Consider the following 23,168-nt stretch of genomic DNA (forward strand, 5'->3'; position numbering starts at 1 on the left):
GGGGGGGGGGGGGGGGGGGGGGTGGTGAAAGAACCAAACCAGTATGCTAATACTGTCTGAAAAACGAACACCCAACTCAGTCATTAAGACCAGTATTGTTCCAGCAACATATGCAGCCCACCTAGAATCGAAGCCATTATAGAGTTGAAGTCTGCATCATCATATTGTAAAAGCCAAAGCTGAAATACAAAAAACCAATCAATTACCTTTGAGATGGATCACGGGAAAAATATCTGTATGCTTTCTCATATGACATAGGCTGGTCACCATCCATGAAGTCGGAAAGGTCCATGTCAAAAGTTGGTGCACGGATCCCTAGCTCCGAACCAAATGAAACCTGATAAAAAATGGTAATGAGAACATGATTAATTCAAACCAAAATCTTATTACATTAATTTCTTCCAACAATACAGAAGCCAACTAGACTTATAGCTTATCACACTGCCGGAATAGATAAGAAGAAAGGAGCAATCTATTCCACACACAAAATAAATGTTGACTGAAAAGCCTTTCTGCACTCATTTTCAACAACCCTATGGAGAATCCCAATTCTTTCAAGCCTTCTACATTTCATTCAAACAAAAAAGGGTCTTTCATCCTGATGGAAACTATAATGCTCCTTCTGCCACATTGTGGTGGAGCTTATTCTGTTTTTAACTATCTGAAAACCTTTTCAACCTTACATAAAATAGCAGCTTTCCAAAAACTTTTAAGTTACTTGGGCTTCTAGAATCCCAAAACTTATCTGAAACATCAATTAAACAAAAGCTTCTACTATGACTCCAAACAATCATCATCATAACAAGTTAAAAAATAGTTATTCAAAGAGAAGTCTTCATGATTCTCACCATGCCTGTGTTGGGAGAATAGAATACTTCATGTCTTTAAAGGCAAGTATATGTAAAAGCTCTAATATTCAAAAGGGATATTTGCTTACAAAATGAAGGAAGAAACAACAACACTTCATGTACGGACAGTAAAGCTAATGAAATACATTTAAGATAATAATAATAATAATTTAAAAAAAAAACAAAAAAGAAAAAAAAAACATTTAAGTCCCAAATCCTTGTATCAGAAAGTGTAAATCCAGAGATCAGTGAGCAATTTTACAAAATCAACTGTTTCCCTGAGGTTATAGAAGAAATGAAAATTTAAAGAAAGCCTCATTGATTAAAGAAAAAATTAGACTGTAGCATTATGAAGTAAGATAACCGATATAAGCATTAATGCACCAATTTAAATTAAAATGTTTTAAAATGAATTACAATTTTGAAGTTAAATTGTAGCATCCAGATTCATCAAGTTGCATCTCATACTTTAGTCGATGATATAGGAGAAAGCCTAGTAATACATACAATTTGAAGAACAGGGATGGGCCCTTCTGTTGGCTGCCTAGCCTGTGCATGCTTCCACAACTTGTGCTTGGTTGGATGAGTTCTCTGGATGGCAACATGACATGCTTCTCTAGTGGGCATCTGTAGGGAAAAAGGAAACACAGGGAATGATGGAAGCAATACCATAAATGTTAAGCACTACCACAGTTCATGTAGTCAGAAGAAAGGACATGGAAGGTGTTATAAACTAAGATTGGGCTAGGGTAACTCAACTAGGCTATAATGCACATGGGTCAAACCACAATAAAAGATTAAATTCAACCAATTAGCTAGTGAAGGCTTACGAAAGCTTGGACGCCACCAATACCCATAACCGGGTGAACACAAAGTGGACCGAACATGCTCTGATACCATGTTATAAACTAAGATTAGGCCAGGGCCACTCAATTGGACTATAATGCACATGGGTCAAACCACACTAAAAGATTGAATCCAACCAATTAGCTAGTCTGACCATGGCCTTATAAACCCATATATTCTCTCTTATTTTATCAACGTGGGACTCTTAACAGAAGGCATAAACCAATCCCTCAATTAAATATTTTAAATTATAAGAAGCATGGTATTGAACAATCAATAGAGCATTATAGTAGCTAATTTTACTAAGAGCAATATGGTATTCACTTTGAAGACACAAAAGCACAATCATCAAAGCAAAAGCAGTTTATGGTTTTCAGCTCAACAGCACTTGGACAATAAAGGGAAAATGTATAGAACCTGCAGAACCAGGCTTCCTGAATAGTCTGCAATCCCTCCCATTACATCCAACCTCCCTGGAGCTCTGGAAACAATTATGTCTTCCTGAAAAAAGTATTGACAGATAAAATGGTAAAAAATAAAAATAAAAATAAAAAAATAGAAACATGCCATAACTGATGCGGAAAAGTTAGTAGTGGGAAAACAATTGCTTTTATGCTATGCTTAGTTTAGAGTTTGTTTCGTGAGGTTTCGTTATTTTCTTTAATTCCAATGGTTAATTGAGACTCAGATTTTATACAAAAACAAACATGTCTAATCAGCAACTCAGCAATACTACATCCTGTCCTGTAGCTCTCCTAATTGACTGGCTGTCACTTTTAAATAAGAAAAGTGAAATTAATTCCTTAGACTTCTGAGAGGTCTACACAAACAGATTGGAAAACAAAAAGCCAAGACCTTCATCAACACTAACCTCAAGCAATCTTCAAAACACTACTAGTGTTCATCTTCTTTGCATAGTAGTGAAATTTCAGACTTATGAAATATTCGTGCTTTAAACTTGTAAAATTCATTGCAAATGTTTTCTCTTCCCTAATTGTGATCTTTTAATTCGCAGGTTATAGAAATATTACCCTGTACTAATTTTGGAATAGAACTAGTTACCTCCAATAAACTTATGAAATTCCAGAAATCTGATGAGCAAATTAAAAAAAAAAAAATCAAATTGCAAATAAAGTAAAAGAACCAGAAGATGAGAAAAGTAGAGAGACAGTAGTGGAATTTCTGTGTTGCAAAGCTTTTGGAGTTTTTGTTGCTGTGCAATAAAGTTAATAAAGGATAGGAAGAGGATAGAATGAGATGCATACACAATGATGAGTTTTCAGTCCGTATGCAATGAGTAAAATGTATACTTAAAACAAAACTAAAGTGAACTGAATATACCTCCCAGTTCAGCATTGCAGCAGCAGCTAGATGCTCACGTGTTTGTGGACTTTTACTACTCACAGGATTCATTGATTGTAGTTCTGCCAAGGTCTTTAAGAAACCTATTGTGTCTGAAAGGCCACGATGATTCCCATGAAGAATCACAAAGTCTTCAGTTCTGCAAATTTGCAAAATGTGTTTTACCGAAGAATCAAGAATGAGCCATAAAATCAAGGGAAAACAAAACAACTGCACTTGTGCAGATAAAGATGGATTGATAAATTACTCTATTGATTTAACATTGGACTCAACAGCTTTATGATTTGCTGATTGTGAACGAGAACTAAGTTCAGTTTGGGCAAGTGAATACCAATCTGGAACAGCAATATCTGTCCCAGAAATTCTTTGGAGCTGATATCCAAGTACAATAGCATCTCTCAACCTCCTGACTCCACTAAACTGAAAATCAAAGCACAAAAATAATAGTAAGATTATTTCATTCACTAGTTTCTGGAAGCAAGAATAAAGCCAGTTTCAAGCCACATTATGAATAATGAGTACAGAATAGAACTTGAAGGGACTAATGCCCAATGAAAGGAATCCAATATGAACTGTATCCTCAATGCTTTGCAGATAGTCTCTTTGTGCTCTGCACCAAGCTACAATCTAATGTGTTGGTTTTTGTAGAGAATAGTCTTCTACTTTTTAGGATGGATGGTTTAGCACTCACAGTCCAAGTAAGTGAAAAGTTGGTGTTGGGATGATATCCACTATTCCAAAGGAAAACACAGTCTAGGAAGAGGAGTTCAAAGAGGATTAATCAAAAGGCACATAAATAGGGAGGAAAGTTGCAACAAAGTAGGGGTAATTATAACAAGTGTGAGGGAAAGTATTGTTATATAAATAAGTTAAAGGGAAAATTGCATTTTTGGTCCTCTAGTTATACCCGTAGTACAGACTTAGACCCTGAGTTATATGCGTGCCCATCTTTAACCCTAAGTTGTGCGTGGAGTGGCGATTTTGGTCCTGGAAGGACCAAATCAGCCACTTTATTAAGTGACAAATTGGTGATAGGAATAGTCCCGAGGGACTAAAATCGCCACTTTGTACATAACTTAAGGGTTAAGATGGTCACACATGGACTAAGTTTGTACCACGGGTATAACTAGAGGACCAAAAATGCAATTTTCCCTAAGTTTAATTTAGACAGAAAGCACTCTATTACAAAATAATCCCTCTTCTTCTTCTATGGACATGGCAAGGCAACCTGCAAATATTTTAAACAGAGACCACCAAGGTCATCCACATTTTGTACATGTACAATGTACCATCTAGTGAAATTTAGCTTAACTTTGATGATTTTTACCTCTATGGTTTCTCCTTCATTTTACATACTGAAAGGTACCAAAGAACAAAGAAGGGAAAGTAAAATGAAGGAGAAATTTGTGTTTGGATGAGAAGAAAGGAAGAGAGGAGTGAGAAAGGAAGGTGGTGCACCGATTGAGATTGCAAGAGGAGACAGGTTGAATGTATAGTGCATGCTGAGGAAATGAGTGTCAATTCCCTCCTCAATTTCTTCCCATTTTGTAAAGGAAATATATGATAGGATAGGTTAATTTTCTCCTTATGAACTTTCCATCCCTTTTTATCTCACAAAAACAAGAGGAAATCAAATCTTTTACCCCATGTTCATACCCCCAATTTTCCACCCATCCAAACATAGTGTAAGTAAAAAGAGACAAGGGGAGAAGACAGATGAAAGTTTCATATGAAGTTCCAGTGATCATTACTTTATCTGAAGCTCGATTATTTCCATAGGCTGTATCCTGAAGTATGCGAGCAGCCACCTAAACGAACATCAAAAACAAAATCATAGCAAATAGATTAAACTGAGAGAAATGAAACTAAACTACTAAAGTCCATATTATAATTTGAAAGGAAAATAGAAATAGCAGATAAATTAAAAGAAAAAGATAAAAAGCTTTAAAAATGAAGAAACTTGCCACTTCCAACTTCAAAATGAGATTTATTAGACCAACCAAATCAAACTTCAAAATTCAGTTTGCATAAGGCTAATCTTGAGGATAGGAATCTGCGCCTTAGGAATTAATAGAAATCCAATGTATAAGCTTAAATGTTTAGGCCTTATCCTTATCTGTTCTTCTGGAGGTTTGCACTAAAGCTTGCTACTATCATTTTAAAATAAAGAAACCACAGTATAAAGATTCAGATGAAATCAGATACCTCACCACCATTAATGCCTCCTTCGTAACACGGTTTCAAAGTTATAGCCCGTTGAAGGTAGGGAGCCCAGTTTCCAGTGAGCAAATCCCTACGTATCATCTCTACACCCCCTTGGTAGTGCTGTATAGAATACATAATAATAACTTGAAATCGATATCTTAAGCCAGCAAAGAGAAAATACAAGCCTGTCAACAACTATTTTACCTCAACTAGATTCCTCAAAAATGGTTCTTCGTTAAAATAATCTCTGCGCACAAATACAAATGGTACATTGTATGCCAAAGCTTCACTAGCTGTGCCATATCCAATTTTACCTGAACAAAGAGAATTTGAAATTTAACTACAGTTTCGTTATGTGCAACACAATATTTGAACTCCTGAAGGGAAGCAAAATTTACCAAGCATGACGTCTGAAGCAGCAATAGCATCAGGTGTATAAAAATCTTTAGGGAGTTTTACAAAATTAGGAGGCAGCTCTTGACCTTCAGAAGCACCACAAACCTTTAACCAGAACAATGACCATAAACTTTTGTTACCAAAACCAAAATGCATTTCAAATGAAAGAAGGAAAAAAACACGAGACACAGAGAATCAGGAAAACTGACCAAACATATCCATCCATCAGGTAGATACTCCTTTTTTAGCTGCCATCCAGCTAGCTGCAAAAACGATGCCATGTCATGCTACGCTATGGTATAATTTTTTTTTTTTTTCAGATTTGGTCATCTAAAACATATAAAAATACATCCATAACAATAACCCTATAGCTCTAAAGATTTTAAACGCTAAAGCATTATAATACAAAAAGGTATAGACCTCATTGACACTATAAGTTGGTGGTTGTTTGGCCCAATTTATTATGGGGTTACTACTCCGAAATAGAAGTCAGGCCAAACACTAAAAATTAGAAGGCTTTTAAGGCTAGATAAGAGGAAGAAGCCACATTTTCAAGAAGCTCAACCAAAACCAACCAAACACTTAATCAGAAAACTCTGAAGTAAGGCAGCAAATTTAAAAAGTATCTTCAGTGAAAACATACGTGAGGATTTATTAAAAGAAAAGGAATGGAGTCTAAGAAACTATTACCTGCCCGCCAAAATTATAAACAAGAAGTTTGACATCATCCCCAATTCCAAGCTCTTTCCTAACCTAAATGAAGAAATAAAAAATAAAAGTAAAGAAAATATATAACTAGAAGTATTTGCTTGCTTGCTTGCTTAAAGGATGATAATACTACAATGTGTACCTCTGCACGAGATTTGTGCAACCTTCTCACAACAAGAGGTACATCAATGACATCTCTAAAAGCAGGCACTGCAAAGTGAATTTTTATTTTGTGTTAACACCAACATGCAGAGGCTTGAACATAAACTACAGAAGGAAGATCTATAAACACATAATGCATGAACTCATCTTAAGATTAAATGTATAAGACAAGAAGAAATGAAGTTGAGACAATGAACCAGTAAAAGAAAGTAAAGAAGCAAATCAATACTTCTCAAAATAGCTGTAGACAAATGGAATTAACATACTTGGGCAGTATCCTGGCAGACGAATTAGAAACTCACAATGAGAGTAATCCTCTGCTATCTGCACGTATAATCATCAATGCCAAATATCTTAGTTGTCAAAATATAAATAATCATGTTAAAAGTCATCATATGCAATAGAAATTAATTGGTTTTAGCATAATATTAAGTCAATATAAGTTGTGCAATGTAGTCTCCTACCCTCTGTCCCAATTGACCAATTGTCACATTGAAATTAGCACTAAATGATAAAGTTATCAAGAGAAAAACACAAATATGCACATATGTAAAATCTCTCTTTTATCTTCACTGATTAAAGGGAGGATGGGAAAATGAAAGAAAACTGAACATCATATTCTAGATGCAGAACTCAGGTAAAAATGGGAATCACCTGCCAGATTATTGAGCGATTTTGGATTCCTGCTGCCATTACATACTCAGCATAGATGAAATCCCAACTGCCAAGGTATTAAAAAAGAGTATGGGGGGAGATGAAATATAAGATTCATTTCTAGCCACCAAGAAAAGACATCATAGACAGAATATGACATAATTAGAATTTGTCGAGGATAATTAAAAGAATAGTCTTAAAAGGGGGATTTAATTGTAGTGAGCAATGAGCATTGTCATAATTTGAGTGGAACCCATGTTTACTGAAATATATCGGACCTCAGTCCTAGTAAATGTTTCAATGAAGAAACCACCTTTACAGTTAGTCAGTGATGATGAGCAGCAAACAGATTTTCCTTTAGTTTCATTTTACACAGACGACAACTCATCTTCTATTTATTATTTTCTTTTATTCTGTGAGACCTTTATAATGGGTGTGGAAAGAAATGTACTTCACATACAAAATGAAAACTTCTACACGGTGTCACTAACAAGGATGTCTGATTAGTGAGGATTGTTCCATTGATTAAAGAAAACTAGAAGGGTAATTAGAGCTGCTAAACTACAAGAAAAGAACACTTTCAGTATCCTTTATTGTGGATGAGGGAAGAGAACTCCTCCACATATAAAAGTTATAAAAATAAAATATAAAAAAAAAAAAATCTACAGTAGCAGCATAATTGCTGGGTAGCAAGGATGTTTGATTAGTAGGGATTGTTCCTTTAATTAAAGAAAACTAAAAGGATAAGTAGTGCCATTAGACCTACAAAAAAGATTAATATCCTATATAACATGAACCAAGTATTAAACTTCTTAAAGGCATACTTAGTGATCAACAGTCCCAACACTTATGGATTCAATCATTCAATCAACTCTATACTTTAAATCTCCCCCCCCCCCCCTCTCTCCACCAGAGTAAAGGTAGGCCCACCCCTCCATAATTAGAACTGGTTGGAGGGATACCTAGCCCTTACCTTTGGACAAAAGAAAAAAGAGAATGGTTTTCAAAGAAAAGAACCCCAAACTCCTGAAACAGCCTTTGCTAACTCAGTTATCTGATATATATATTTAAGACAAAATTTTGTAACTAATTTCTGTTTGAGAAATGGTAACTATGGGTTCTCTAAGCAATGAAGAAAAAATAGAATTCATATATTTTTTCCATACAGAATAAAAATTAGGTTTAAAACCAGACAACTGATTTGATATATATGCAACCATGATATTCTGTAAACCATTTGAAGTGGAAAGGGACAAGTCATTACAACACTTCTACCAATCTACCTGAAATTGGTGCAACAAACCGCAGGAATTCCAGCATTTGCCGCTGCTCGGCAAGCAACAGGAACAACATCTGAAACCTATGTGACAAGGAGATCGGTTTGAAAAGTGTTTACATCAAAAAATGAAGATAAGTACTTGGAAAATGTAATGTTATTGAATACAGTGAAGCTTGGACTGCTGTACCAAAAACCTGATTTACCTGAATTCAAGTGAGTACTTATATGGGTCGTTCAAGAATGATACCCAGAAAAACCTAAAACCATGTCAGGCTTTAACTAAATAGACACCACTCAGAGTGGTTATTGTACTTGAAACTGTATATTTTCAGGTGCCAAAGGCTAGTGTCCATTCATTGAGGCACAACCACCAGGAAGGGAGTTGTTGGCTTCTCATGGTCTAAACGAAATGCATAATCTTTGTGCAACAAATTTGAAAATTTTTCACTTGTGCATGGAGTTATAACAAACTGATGAATATATCAAAGACAAATAAATAAAGAGAAAATATGCTACCTCAAACACTAACAAATTAAAATAAATACATGAATGGTACAAATAATACTGCATACTAATTATTTCTAAAGTGTTGCTTATTCATTCTCCCTGCCAGTCAAATGACAAGAGACACAATCAGGATAAAATAAAAAACAAGGTATTGCTCTACAACTTTACCACAAAGTCAGCCTTGATAGATTTCAACCAATCAACTTCAGTGGCCAATATTTCCTCCCGAGGGACTACAGCTAATTCAATGTACTGGCAAAAAATAGGAAATAACCTAGATTCAATGATAATCCTTATTGTAAAAATGAAAGCAGGGGCATTATTTAGCTACAATTGTTTTTCAGTTCATTTTCAGCAGATATGATCAAACCTTTTCAAGTGAAGCAAGACGGTCAACTGTCAAAGCATCTGCTTGAACAGCTCCACAGTCCAGCAGCACCTGCACATGAATACTTGTTATAATATGCATGTAAAAGCCACTAAATATGTATGTATCATTAAAATGGATAACCTATGGCTTTTATCCAGTGGAAATGCAAATCATATATTTCTGAATTTATCTACTAAATATGAAAACTGCACTGAGAATATATGCAACTGGTACTGTAATATTGTTTCTGGACTCCATAGAAAATGAGTGATGAACAAAACTTGCATAGGTTTCATTTCATGTGATTCAAGTATGCATCATTAAAAGGTTCAATCCCTTCTTCATCATTTTTCTAGTACAAAGAAAAACACCCACCTTTTTATCTTCTATAAAATTTGAATGAAAATCTATTCAAGAACACAACCATAAGTTAGGCATTTTCATATAAAGATAGGGCTCCCATGCATCCAACTTTCGTAATATTCATCAATACGTTCAGCTAACACAACCCTGGAGTAAGCAGTAATTTATCTATTTGCTTATGAGAGTAAAGAAGAGGACATGTTACACACACTTCATCTTCACCACTATAACTAAGAACAATAATTAATGAAATACTATACAAGGAGAAAGAGGATCTGACTGACAACATATACTTTCCTTATAAAGTAACTATATTTACCTTTCGAATAAATAGTTGCGGTGACTGTATCTCAGAAGTGTAAACATAGTTGGGAGCGCCAGTGACCACATGAACTTCATGTCCAGCTAGAATGAGGTTACGAACAATCTGTATATTGAAACAATCTCAACAATGGGTAAGTTCCTTAGAATAAGTGATCTATTAGTGAGCGCAATGATATCAAAGTTTAAGACCATCATAGTAAATGGGATGTCCTGACAATGTACCAAAGGTACTGACAAGTTATGTCATAGATATTCATAGGTTAGATCAAATATAAAGGACACAAATCAATTCAAATCAAATTAGATAAATAATTTAATTGAACAAGCAAATTCAGGTTGGAGCTGGACATCTGTCAAAGATTATAATACATTATACTAATAAATTTGAGATAATGTACAAATAGAAAACTTGACATGTCTATACATCAGAAGATACAAAGCAAGCTAGCAAAGAAAATCAAAAGATTACTTACAAGTACATCAAAAGAATATAATGGATCATTATGTGCCTGTTTGGGGATTAGCTGTTAGATTAGCTTTTAGCTTCTTCTTTTTTTTTTTTCCTTTTTTTTCTTTTTCTTTCTTTCTTTCTTTTTTAGTACCAAGGTAAAAGGAAATTAGCTCTCTCAATGTACTAAAAAGATGGGAACAAATATTGGCTAATAGCTTTTAGGTTTTAATTGTTTGTATTAGTTGTTAGTCAGTTACTAGCAGTTAGTTATTGGAATATGTAAAATGACATAATTTTTAGTAGCATTTTTTCTAAATATCTTTTTAGGATGCTAATCTAGATGAGTGAAATTTATTTTTTTAAAATCACCTATCTAATTAACTAATTAAGTCAATTGCAAGAAATGCTTTTAGTTAAATATAAACACAACATTGGGAAGTTAATAAAAAATATGTATTAGGATGAAATATGGGTGTTTTGAAGTATAACAATATAATACATTAAGATGGAACAGGGTTAGACAGGAGTCAGTCATCATTTGAACTTACACCCTAAAAAGCTATTCTCAAAGATCTACTCCCACCTTGTTGGGATCAAAAGCTAATTTAAAAAGCTCTTTACCAAAGGGGCAAATCCTAAAAGCTAATTTAAAAACTTGTTTACCAAACACAAAAAAAGAGCCTTTTAACCTGATAACACACCTAAAAGCTCTTCAAAAAGCTAAAAGCTGTTAAAAAAGCACTCTCACAAACACAGCCATATATCATGGTAGATAGAAGTTGGGCCACCATGTCACGTCAATTTGAGATAACATCCATGTGTAGGTCAATTTGTTTCATCCAACCAAACAACTCAGAGAAAAAAACAGGAAATGGCACAATAATGATTCTCCAAGAGCAAGCTGCAAGTCTCAATTGTTATTTCAGGGTTGGATGTCCAATTTGCAGGGTACCAATGAGTAAGAAATAATGCAAATCACATAAGAATAATTCCATTACTGAAGCCAGAATAAATTTTGTTCCCCCAGTATATGGGAAAAAATATCGCAAGGCCTAGGCATGTTAACTGGCAGGAATGATCCGATTTAAAACAGGCAATAGAACCACATAGTAACAAGAAACTATTATTTTCAGAAACCAGAATGGAGACTGGCCAGGCACCAATGCAGCTAGAGAAAAAATAAACCTTCATTTCATTCTTGACATTGTAAAAAGCAGCCAGGATTATTCATTTAGAATTTAAAAAAAATTAATTAATTCCAAAACATATGATTTAATAAATATTTTATAAAAAAAAAAACTTAAAGGTGATAAGACAAAAAAAAAAAACAAATCCCAACGGAGCAAATGATGATTTCCCTCTGGCATCAACAAAAGCAACTTAAACTATGCGCCCCCCTATGATTCTAGTCCTTGAATTTCTACTCTTTACCATCCAAGATCCTATCCACAAGAATCAACCACAACTATCAAAACAATCCCATTTCACACTCATTGTGGCAGATCAAAATGAGGGATGTTCAATAATCCAAATACTCCATCATTCCCAATAATCTCATATGCACCTCATTTTCAGCCATCTTTACAGTAATGTGCATTTGTCTGCAAGTATCTAGTGAAGAACATCAAAACATGCATTTCATGGATTTTAAAAGGTTCTAAAATGTGTTGCAAAAAAAAAAATTAAAAAAAAAATTGTAAAATGAGTTTGTAATTCACCTCAACAACGCGAGTAGCATGCCCAAATCCATGTCCTGTCACGTAGTACGCAAAGACCAATGGCTTCTTCGGTGACCCCATTCTCAGAACCCTAACAAATGCACAATGCGTTCCGTAAAACAAACCAGAAAGGGGATTGAAAAATTCCGTGTCGAGTCGTGTGCATAACTGCATATACGTATTTATACATACAAGAGTGCGTATGGCTACTTATAGTAAAATTTCGTTACCATGTTCAATCAATATCCAAATCAGTGGATAAAGATTTGACTTTATGTGCTGGATCGATGGGATCGGTAAGAGTCAAATCAATAAAATCATTGTTTTTTTGCAACTGTGGAATTTAATTGGCTTTAAAAAAGAAAAAAATATTTTTCTTCAAAAAGAAAAAGAAAAATTATTTGAAGGCTGATTATCTTTGTATTTTTTTATAAGGAGAAAGGTATTAGGTATTTAAAAAATATTATGAATAAGGGTTAAATTAGTCATTGAATTATACATGAAAATGTAATTAGATAAAATAGTCAGTCATTATTCGTAAGAATATTGACAAGATTTTAAAACTAAAAAAAAAATTATTTTTAAAATATTTTTATGTAAATTAAAGAATTACACTCCTAGCTATTGTCATAGGTCAAGAACCCCATGTTGGTTGGTTGTTTTTGATCTAACAAGGAACTCGGGATAATAACTTTTTTGGTTGAACGAGAATCTTTACTTGTTATTGGTTGGTCCAACGAAATTCATCTAAAAATATTACGTAAATTTGTAAGTCATACACATAAGCACCAAATGTTATTTAAAAAAAAAAAAAAAAAAAACAATGTCATGTCACATGTCAACTAATTTATTATTGGATAATTACTTAAAAATTCATATAATTTGTTTGATGGGATGTTTTTTATATGTTCAACGAGTCAATTATAATTGTTTTGACTTCAATGTCTAATTAAATTTTTATGTGCAGTTCAAAGACATATTTGACCATTATTCTAAAATTAGTCTTTTCTATTCGTGATGTACAAAAATAGATATCCGATATTAATATTCAATGTTAAAATCTTAATTATATTGAATATTTTTTAAAATAATAGTATATAATTTTTTGTTTTTTAAAGAATCATATTATATTAAACATATAATTGAAATCTTAGGTAATAATTATGGTATGATTAATAATTTGTAAGGTAATAATTTTAGTTTTTCAAAAAAAAAAGGTAATAATTTTAGATATGGTAAATTATTACATATATTTATGGTAACATTTAATATATATTAATGAAAGTTTAAAGATGTAAGATAATTTTATCCGGTAAAAATGATAGTACAAGGTTTGTAGTAAATGTACAACTCAATAAGCATACAAATACAAACACAAATCATGTGTAATCTTATAAGTTTTTTAAATTTAAATTTTAAATATTTATATTATTTTATAATTATAAAAATGTAAATTATTTTTTATAATTTCATATTTATATTTTAATAAATAATTAATTAACTAATCCTTACTAATTAAAATCTAAATGAAATCAAATTTATTTATTATATTACTCTAATATATAGAATCTATATATATTATTACCATTGAAGAATATAAGAAATATATGATAGATGCATATGCATGGTAATAATAATGAAAAAAAAACGAAAGTTATAATGATAGGGGTATTTTTGTCCAAAAAATTATATAGTACAACTCTTATATCATAATGTATAAAAAAAAAAAAAGTAACGAAAAAAATGGATATAAATAAAATGTACCAACACTTTCATTCACTCTTATTATTTTTTTAGATTTAGATTAGATATTACATTTTTTTAAGTTGACTAAAAGTTAGAAAAAAATTCATGTTTGGTTGACTGTCAAAATATTATATTTTTTATTTGGTTCATTTTACAAAACATGAACATAATAAATATATTACTAAGTTATTTCTTAACAATATTAATTATTTTAATGATGTTAATCATTATTATTTAAATTAAAATAAAATTATACAGAGTAAATTAAAATTAATATTAATTATAAAGATTAATAATTATTATAATAAAAATGTGTAAATAAATATATTTTAACATATAATTTATTATAATACAAATAAATACATAAATCGATAAATATAATAATTTTGATAAATTGGAGTTTCGTGATGCGTCTCTTTGATTTTAAGGAGATTTATCTGGTAAGTTGTATCTTTTCTATCTGGAGCTCTAGTCACCTCTCTTCGATTTTGACTTGGTTTTTCATCGTTGGTTTTCGCCATGGATTCAAGTTTATTCCTTTCCCTTTTTTTTTTTTTTTTTTTTTTTTTTTTTTTTNTTGAAAGTAAACTTCTAAACCAAATTAAAAAAGTTAAACCTAATATAAAAAAAAAAAAAACGTAAATTATAAAAGGTAGACAATTTTATTGCACCTATACATATCACGAGATAAATTCTATGATATTGCTAAGTCCATACGGTGTTACTTACACTTAAAGTTTAAATTATTTATGAAAATGCCAAAAAATAAGATTCATCAAACCATAACTACTAAATTTGAAAGTAAACTTCTAAACCAAATTAAAAAAGTTAAACCTAATATCAAAAAAAAAAAAACGTAAATTATAAAAGGTAGACAATTTTATTGCACCTATACATATCACGAGATAAATTCTATGATATTGCTAAGTCCATACGGTGTTACTTACACTTAAAGTTTAAATTATTTATGAAAATGCCAAAAAATAAGATTCATCAATTTAAATTATTTATGAAAATGCCAAAAAATAAGATTCATCAAACCATAACTACTAAATTTGAAAGTAAACTTCTAAACCAAATTAAAAAAGTTAAACCTAATATCAAAAAAAAAAAAACGTAAATTATAAAAGGTAGACAATTTTATTGCACCTATACATATCACGAGATAAATTCTATGATATTGCTAAGTCCATACGGTGTTACTTACACTTAAAGTTTAAATTATTTATGAAAATGCCAAAAAATAAGATTCATCAATTTAAATTATTTATGAAAATGCCAAAAAATAAGATTCATCAATAAATTGTTTACGTGGGGGTTTCTTCTACTACACCATCAGAAAAGCTTTATATCAGACGAACAGAAAAAAGTGCAATGCGTTTGCCGAGAGTCAAACCCAGGTCTATTGCTTGGAAGGCAATTATCCTAACCGTTGGACTACAAACGCTTACGGACATTGGGGTAGAAACATAAAATATATAACCAAAATCATCTACTCTACCGTCCCAAAACCTGAATACCAGAAGAACAAAAATAAATTCAATGCGTTTGCCGGGAGTCGAACCCGGGTCTATTGCTTGGAAGGCAATTATCCTAACCGTTGGACTACAAACGCTTATTGATGTCAGTGTAGAAAATATAAATATATAACCGAAACATGCTACATTCTCAATATCATGTTATTGCCACGCCGAATCTGATTTATATAATTTCCGAAACATGGATTGTTATACCGTATACGGGAAAAATTATACAATGAACCAAGATTCACTTTGCATTATAAATCTTGATTCAAATTATGTATTTATTTTTAATATATTATGTATCTGCAATTAGCAGATTATGCGATTTTAAATAAAATGAAAACACATAATATGCTAATTACATACATATAATATGCCGTACAGTTAACATATTATGTAATTGTAATTAACATAATATATGTCTTCAATTTATTTATATACACATAAGTTATATACACATAATATGTTAACTGTAAACACATAATCTTTTTATTAGGTCCAGAATGGTAGACCTTAGTCCATAATTAGGATCCAAGATGTAACATTATTTGGCTTCTTGTGGTCCTCCACATGTGGCAGATTAAAATTACAATTATCCCTATAAATTATCCCTATGATTTATTATTTGAAGCCACATTACTGAAATAACATCCTTTACCCTTTAGGTTAATAAAGTTATATACCTTATATGGATCAATATCAACAAACATTATCAGAAAAATAAAAATAAAAATTCAATACTAGCTTGAATACTATTGTCCATATTACTAAACAACGATGTTCATCTCACCTATTGTATGCAAGTACTTAGTACCTAAGCTTTTACATAAACATTGAATATACCAATAGGTATACACAATGAATCGTTTATACAATAAAATGTTGCTCCCATATATACTTGCTAAACCTAACTTCATAGAATAATGAACCTTAAACCAACCTATAAAATCACAAGATTTATCCTCAGTCACAACAAATTCAACAGACCCAAATTGAAGATTAGCCAATTGGCATATTGAAAAAAAAAAATCTAAATAGAGACTCCAAGTATTATACACAAAAATAAAAATAAAAAAATAAAAATAAAATAAAGCCGTTCTAACTACCACCCATGAGCAAGCCTTTGGATAGTTTCTTCCTTTTATTGGGGGTGTCATTCATGTCTGAATCCCTGCTTGGACCAACCCATGATATGGGATTTGCTGTGCATATAAAAGCACTTGTTAGGCATTTGAATTTCAAATATCCAACACTATTTAATAAAATCAAAATTATAAACAAACATAAATAAAATAAAATAAAATAAAATAAAATAAAATAAAATATAAAGCTAGGCAAGTCAAGTTGCACATATTCTATATTTGCAAAAGTTGTGGAATGGATGTACAGTTAAATCTCAGCTTGGGAGTTCCATTGTGACTTTGACAGTGGTAACTCTACAAACATGAATATTAGCTTTTGCTTATTAAGCCAATGAGATGTGATTGACAAATACAGTTTTCATTATTCAGTCCATCCCCACAATGGGCCAACTTATACTGTAAAAGCCATGCAAATCCTTACATCTTACCTAATATATCCAGACAATATTAACAAATTCTCCGGAAAGTTAGTATTATGATATGTACTTCTCATACCTTCAATGGGCTCAAGAGATCCATGAAATACAGGAGCAGTGTCATCATGTGAAGGCATAGTAGACTGAGAGGGACGTCTTTTCACCACATAATTCTTCTGCAAAGGCTTTGGGGTCTGGAATGAGAACTGGGATATGCTTATACCATCTCGTACACACTCAGGGTGTTCCTCCAAGTACCTGCAAAAAGAGTAGTGAGACCACAAAACAACATAAAATTATTTTGAATAATTGTCAGTTGTACACATTAACATGTATCTTCTAGGCATAACGAATAAGGGAAAAATGAATAGAAAGCTCAGTTAAATTTTGAGTACTTCTCAATTTCAACCATAGAGCGGAATCTCTTGCCTGATGGAGCAACATAATACCTGCAAATAATTACAAAAAGTCAATCAAGACACAATTATAGTTGTTTTGGATGGTGCAAGGTATCAGGGTTCAAATTATACATTAACACAACAGCTTAAAGCAATAAAACATAAATAGCAGTAAAACAAAGGGAAAATGGAGCATACACATCAGCAAATCTGGTGCCTCCTTCACCTCTTATCCTCAACAGCCGCTGCCAGCCATGAGGGGGAATAGCAATATTAGGTTTATCAATTGCCCAAAGTCTACTGCCATCTTGAGTAATATCTGGTGGGTCATCACATGATATCTCAGGCCTCCATTCACGAGCAAGCTCACAAAAGAATGGAACTTCTAATATATGTTCCCTTATTTCCTCATATTTTTGCTTCTCGGGGATGAGCCTCCATTTAAAACAATTGGCGCACTGAACAGCAAAAGCTCCAATAGATCGATAAACTTTGGACCTACCAGAAGATGGAGGTGGAGATTGAGCAGGATCAGAAACTTGTCCAATTTCACCAGCATCATTGATTGATGGATCATATACTACCAATTCATTGTTAACATTTTCCATAATTTCATTCTGCTCGTCCTCTGTGCTATCATCTCGTTCCCCTTGAGATGTATTGCATATGGGATCCTGAGAAGAGGTCTCAACGAAATCATGGGATCTAATAACTCCAAAACCATTTTGTCCTCTCTCCATCTTATCCAGGGGATTGTCAATAGAAGAGCTGTTGATATCAATTTCTTTATTAATGGAAGGGCTCAAGGAGTGCCCCTGCATCTAAGTAGTTATTAATAACTCAAGCCAACAAAAATGAGCTAAGTGCACCCTATTTATCTCATTTGGGATCTTCAAGAACTGTCAACACAAATTAACAGAAAAAGAAAGTTGTTATACACAGTACCTCAAAACTTCTGTATGATGACTATGATCCTATGAATGCTAATTAAGGGGATATAAAGAAATAAATAAAACATTTCCCTACAAGCCATTGAATAGCTGCACAATTAAGCAAGAAAGAACTCAAAGAAGTTTATCACAAATAACATTAATGCAAAGCAAACATGTAAATCAAGAATCAAAAGAAAAACCATGAACATTTTTATACAATCAAGAAATTCCAAATGTTAAGATATATCTACTTGTTGAAGTAGCCAACATGCTCTGTTACAATCATGAAAATATTTCTGGAAGGTTCCATTTTAACTATCTAATGGCATGTGACAAATTGGTTTAGCTGCAAAAATTGAGAGTAGAAGACTTTTCCTAAACTTATATCAAAGATTTAAAAAAAATAAAAGAAAAATAGAAAATGACAGTTTAAGCCTGTGCAGAACACTTATGGGATATGAGACAATAGAAAATGAAAACTCAACATAGCATCAATGTTTAAAAAGTTATTTCTCGCATTATTGGATTTATCCATAGTTTGTTTAGTTTATTCCCTATCCCGAATATCTTATTTTCGTATTTTATATCTTATTTTCTTATTTTTTCATTAGAATTCAATTTCATTATCAATTTGCCCCAAATAGGATTTGTTTATTTCAATCTGTTATAGATCCGGTATAGAGAATGTCGTTCTTTTTTTTCCCCTCCTTGAAAGAAAGACCAATTTATTTTTTGATCTCTCCATGAATCGTATGTTTGTAACAATAGGGACAGAATTTTTTCAATTCTAATGGATTAGGTGTATTGTGCCGGTTCTTTTGAGTAATATATCTGGAAATGCCCGTTGATACCTTATTAACACCGTTTCGGACACAACTGGTACATTCCAAAATCACCGCGACTCGTGCATCTTTACTCTTGGCCATGAACCTCCTTTATATTTTTGATTGACTCAACTCTTCTATTTTCAATTCAAAACAAAGAAAGGAAAAAATAGAAGAAAGGCAATACCTTTTAAGAGATGTCATAGTTGACATCATGTTAAAAGGGTAGGAAAGCATGCATGTAAATAGGTAAAGTTGCATTTCTTTGTTTGTGCACTCCCTCTGGTCTTGACCTAGATTCTAGGAATATAAGGTGTTGGCATCTCCCTCGATGTTACACTACCGTCTATCCAAGTGATGTTTCCCAATCAACTATTTTAGCTTAAAAGAGCCAAGTGGTGAGAAGATAATAATGCCAACACACTAGACAAAGTTTGATTAACCAGACCCTTTCAGGATGTTGAAAACCCAAAAATCAGCTGCAAAAAATTCAGTGTAATACGTGCAACTCAAATGATGAAGGAAAAAACTGATTGAGCACCTCAATTGGAATAAAATAAAATGTCCTAGTAATGTATTAAATGTAGCATACTTCCAGTGTACACTAATGGAATTTCTAAAGTCAATTAAAAGTTAAAACCAGCCTACTTTTTCTATTATGGATAAGTTAATCAACACCTGTTTCTATCATTTAATGGACTAAGAACTTGCCAGTTGCCACACCAAAACTAGAATTTCACAAATCATTTTATGGATTAGTCATAAAATGGCATTACTCATACATAAATTGGACTACAGTATTTACTGATAATTTTTTGGATATAGTAGAATATTGATCATAAAATGTGACTTGAGACAGGTTTCTAGGCCTTCCAAAGACACATTCACTTCCCTCAAGTCCATGCAAGTGGGAACTTATAGTTACTAATATCAGGCACTAAACATCTTAACAGTAAGGCTTAAAGGTGCATGCATATTCCATGAAGATACATCTGCTCAAGAATTGGTAGCTAAACCAACAATATAAGCATAATGGAAAATTTTAAATGAACAATATCAAAAAAATCCAAATATGTTTACAGCAATCTGTGATAAATAAATAAATAAAAGAAGATGACTTGAGCCTGCAACCATTCGTGTTCATAATTGAAGGTTTAATTTATACATACAAGACAAAGGAACATCTACCAGCTTCCCTAGAAGTCCAGGCTCCATCTGTAACCATCATAAAGTTCAAGGTACTATACTACGATAGCATTATGTATGAAAATGTAGGCAGATACACCTGGCATATCTATGTCTATTACAAATTTACAGTCAAAAGATTAATAAGGAAAGAGGAAATGATCTCACATCTATACCAAGCTTTGAGTAAACTTCCCTCAAAGTTGCAAACATGATAATTTCACCACATCAAACAACCAGCAAGAAGAATAAAGAACATAAATAAAGCAAAGTGCAAGAACCGATAACAATGAAGCTTTGCATTCACCACAGAAAGATACACAAATGGATATCTGAAGACGCTGAAAGAAAATGGAAAGCCATACCAGAAGAATTATTACTCCAAGAACAAACCCAACAGGAAATTAGAACTTAAAAAATACAATAGAATACAAGAAAACAGAAAATATAATATGAACTTTCCTATATTCTATACACAATTATATAATTGCAAAAGAAAAAAAAAATGGAAAACTTGAGAAATAGAAAACCCTCAAATCAACAGATCTTCATCCGACATACAAATGTGTGTTCTATCTATGCAAACACATAACGCTATCACACACAATTCAAGCGATCGGAATTATCAAGAAACAGCTACCCAAATCAATACTTCAAGAATTAACGAATCGATGAATACATGAGTATACAGAAATTGGAATTCAGAAAAAGCGAGAGTGATCACATAAGAGAAGAACAAAATCCAAGCAAAGGATGGAAGACAACATTTCAGGAGTTCTGAAGCAATACCTCGTAGGCTCGTATATACCGATTAAGAAAATTATGTATTAGCAGTGTGCTACGTTCGCAGTTCTGTGACGTTTGCTTTGCTTTTGGTGGAAGGATATTAGAGATAGAATTAATTTCAAGAATGGTGCTTTACTATTGATTTTTTTTAAGGGTGAATTCCATTTTTGGTTCAATTGTTATAGGGGTGTGTCCAATTTTAGTCCACCTTAATAATTTTTGCCACATTGAGACCATTGTTATTTAAAGTGTTTCACTTTTAGTCCACCGTTAATATTTCTGTTAGTTGGCTGTGTAATTCATGGGTATTTTCGTCTTTCTATGTTTGACGAGGTGTCCACCACTTGCACTGCTTCACAAATCACAGCATTACTTCTTCTTCTTCTTCTGGGCTTAGCTTCAAACTGGAGAGACGACGAGAGAGAGACGAAAATCAAAGGATGAAGCGTCGCCGGTGTCACATCGTCTTCCTTGCTGCTGACGACGAGAGAGACGGAAACTAGAGGATGAAGCGTCGCCGGTGTCACCTCGTCTTCGTAGCCGAAAGAAATTGCAAATGCTGAGGAGGAGGAGATGTCGTGGCAGAGGCAGCGGTGGTTGCTGGCTCTGTTGGGTAGTGGAGAAAGGAGGTGACGAAGCTACTGTGGTTGCCGGTTGTGTCGTCGAGCGAGAGAGAGGAGTGAACCTTGGGCGGTAGAGAAGGGAGTTGGTTGTGGTGTGTCTCCAACCGCGGCTATATCTCCAACCCAGATGCAGTTGCGGTGGTTGCCGGGAAATGCCTCGGAGCTCCGATCACGCCGGCTGAGGATGAGTTTCAAGAACGAGTTGTTCTCCTCAGCGACGACCCAGTCGAAAGCCGGCGACTTTGATTGGAAAATGAGCAAAATATCCGACTTGGAGGAGAGGTTGTGATCTTTCTTGGGAATGAAATAGAATGAGCAAAATATCTCGTGGAGAATGAAATAAAATCTTCTAGGGATTTAGAAGAACTTCTTGCTTGTTATCTTTCTTTGAATCCAGAAAAATATCACCACCTCATTATCAAGGCATTTAAACAAATATGAGATCTGAGATCTCTACGTGCATAAATATAATGATGGTTTGGTAGCTGGCCGGGCGGGATTCATTCCATGGTAGGTGACCAAATAACATGGAAAAACCAAAAAGCCCTTGTCTTGGACGGCTAACTGACGGAAAATCTTACGAAGGACTAAAAGTGGCAAACGCTAAATAACAGTGGTCGTAATGTGGCAAAAATTAATAAGATGAACTAAAATTGGAAACACCCCTATAACAGTAGGATAAAAAAAAAGGAATTCACTCCTTTTTTTTTTTATCTCCATATAACAGTGGTCGCAATGTGGCAAAAATTAATAAGATGAACTAAAATTGGAAACACCCCTATAACAAGGACAAAAAAAGGAATTCACTCCTTTTTTTTTTATCCCCATAGGCATACCCTTGTGCGGAGACACCTTCACTGAGACTCAATCTCATGACCTCTCATATAGGAGAATCACTATATGCCATTTGAGCACAAAGTGCTTAGCAAATTGATTTGTTATTAAGATGGGCAAATTGAAGTTATAAACTTCATACACTAGGTTCATTATTATTCATTAGTGGGAATGTGAAAAACAAGTTGATGCATAAGTCAATTTAGACTAGGCTGTTGATAAGTCATTGTCTCAAATTTGAGACAATTATATCTTTTATTTCAACACTCTTAAATATGTAAATTTAGAGATGCTATTTTGTTGGCTATTTTTTACAATTAAATCCTATTGTTACCTATTCAGTGGATAATTGTTAAATTGGAGAACATATGTATTTGTACGCTTACATAAAATCCAAGTATATAATTTTATTACTTTTTTTTTTTTGAAAACATGTGTCCGAATATATAATTTCTTTTTAGGGAAAATTGCACTTGTCCCTAAGTTATAAGGTAATTGTAGTATTAGTCCCTGAGTATTAGTCATGTTTACTTTTCTTCTCTAAGTTACAAGGTAATTGTAAAATA

The 23,168-nt window shown here is 32.9% G+C and overlaps 2 protein-coding genes and 2 non-coding genes across 5 annotated transcripts in view; all 4 read right to left on the reverse strand.

Annotated features, from left to right (window-relative positions):
• The window catches only part of LOC116012746 (L-arabinokinase-like), an 18,811-nt gene extending 6,429 nt beyond the window's left edge, over nt 1-12,382 (reverse strand). The window contains exons 1-20 of the mRNA XM_031252399.1: nt 12,194-12,382; nt 10,020-10,127; nt 9,338-9,406; nt 9,136-9,219; nt 8,465-8,541; nt 7,182-7,248; nt 6,794-6,851; nt 6,508-6,575; nt 6,348-6,410; nt 5,867-5,920; nt 5,660-5,762; nt 5,466-5,575; nt 5,262-5,381; nt 4,808-4,864; nt 3,304-3,476; nt 3,036-3,195; nt 2,112-2,195; nt 1,356-1,475; nt 207-337; nt 40-121 (exon numbers count right to left, since the gene is read on the reverse strand). Coding sequence (XP_031108259.1) covers nt 40-121; nt 207-337; nt 1,356-1,475; nt 2,112-2,195; nt 3,036-3,195; nt 3,304-3,476; nt 4,808-4,864; nt 5,262-5,381; nt 5,466-5,575; nt 5,660-5,762; nt 5,867-5,920; nt 6,348-6,410; nt 6,508-6,575; nt 6,794-6,851; nt 7,182-7,248; nt 8,465-8,541; nt 9,136-9,219; nt 9,338-9,406; nt 10,020-10,127; nt 12,194-12,367 — 1,962 coding nt within the window. The 5' untranslated portion in view covers nt 12,368-12,382. The remainder of the gene's footprint in view (nt 1-39; nt 122-206; nt 338-1,355; nt 1,476-2,111; nt 2,196-3,035; nt 3,196-3,303; nt 3,477-4,807; nt 4,865-5,261; nt 5,382-5,465; nt 5,576-5,659; nt 5,763-5,866; nt 5,921-6,347; nt 6,411-6,507; nt 6,576-6,793; nt 6,852-7,181; nt 7,249-8,464; nt 8,542-9,135; nt 9,220-9,337; nt 9,407-10,019; nt 10,128-12,193) is intronic.
• A 2,932-nt stretch (nt 12,383-15,314) lies between these two features.
• On the reverse strand, nt 15,315-15,386 carry TRNAG-UCC. The gene has a single exon. It is a non-coding gene; the product is annotated as a tRNA-Gly (tRNA).
• Nucleotides 15,387-15,482: 96 nt separating this feature from the next.
• Nucleotides 15,483-15,554, reverse strand: TRNAG-UCC. The gene has a single exon. It is a non-coding gene; the product is annotated as a tRNA-Gly (tRNA).
• Nucleotides 15,555-16,203: 649 nt separating this feature from the next.
• On the reverse strand, nt 16,204-21,288 carry LOC116013793 (methyl-CpG-binding domain-containing protein 2-like). Of its 2 annotated transcripts, XM_031253722.1 has the most exons (5): nt 21,149-21,288; nt 17,617-18,317; nt 17,416-17,469; nt 17,100-17,278; nt 16,204-16,664 (listed from the first exon to the last, which is right to left on the reverse strand). In XM_031253722.1, exons 2-5 carry the CDS (start codon nt 18,237-18,239, stop codon nt 16,561-16,563), a joined length of 960 nt encoding a protein of 319 aa, XP_031109582.1. In that variant the 5' UTR covers nt 18,240-18,317; nt 21,149-21,288; the 3' UTR covers nt 16,204-16,560. The 2 variants fall into 2 exon arrangements, with proteins under 2 accessions (XP_031109582.1, XP_031109583.1); XM_031253723.1 differs by lacking the exon at nt 21,149-21,288 and having other exon boundaries at nt 17,617-21,142.
• Nucleotides 21,289-23,168: the final 1,880 nt, after the last annotated feature.

The sequence above is a fragment of the Ipomoea triloba genome, chromosome 3, assembly GCF_003576645.1.
Source record: "Ipomoea triloba cultivar NCNSP0323 chromosome 3, ASM357664v1".
NCBI classification, from domain to species: Eukaryota; Viridiplantae; Streptophyta; class Magnoliopsida; order Solanales; family Convolvulaceae; genus Ipomoea; species Ipomoea triloba.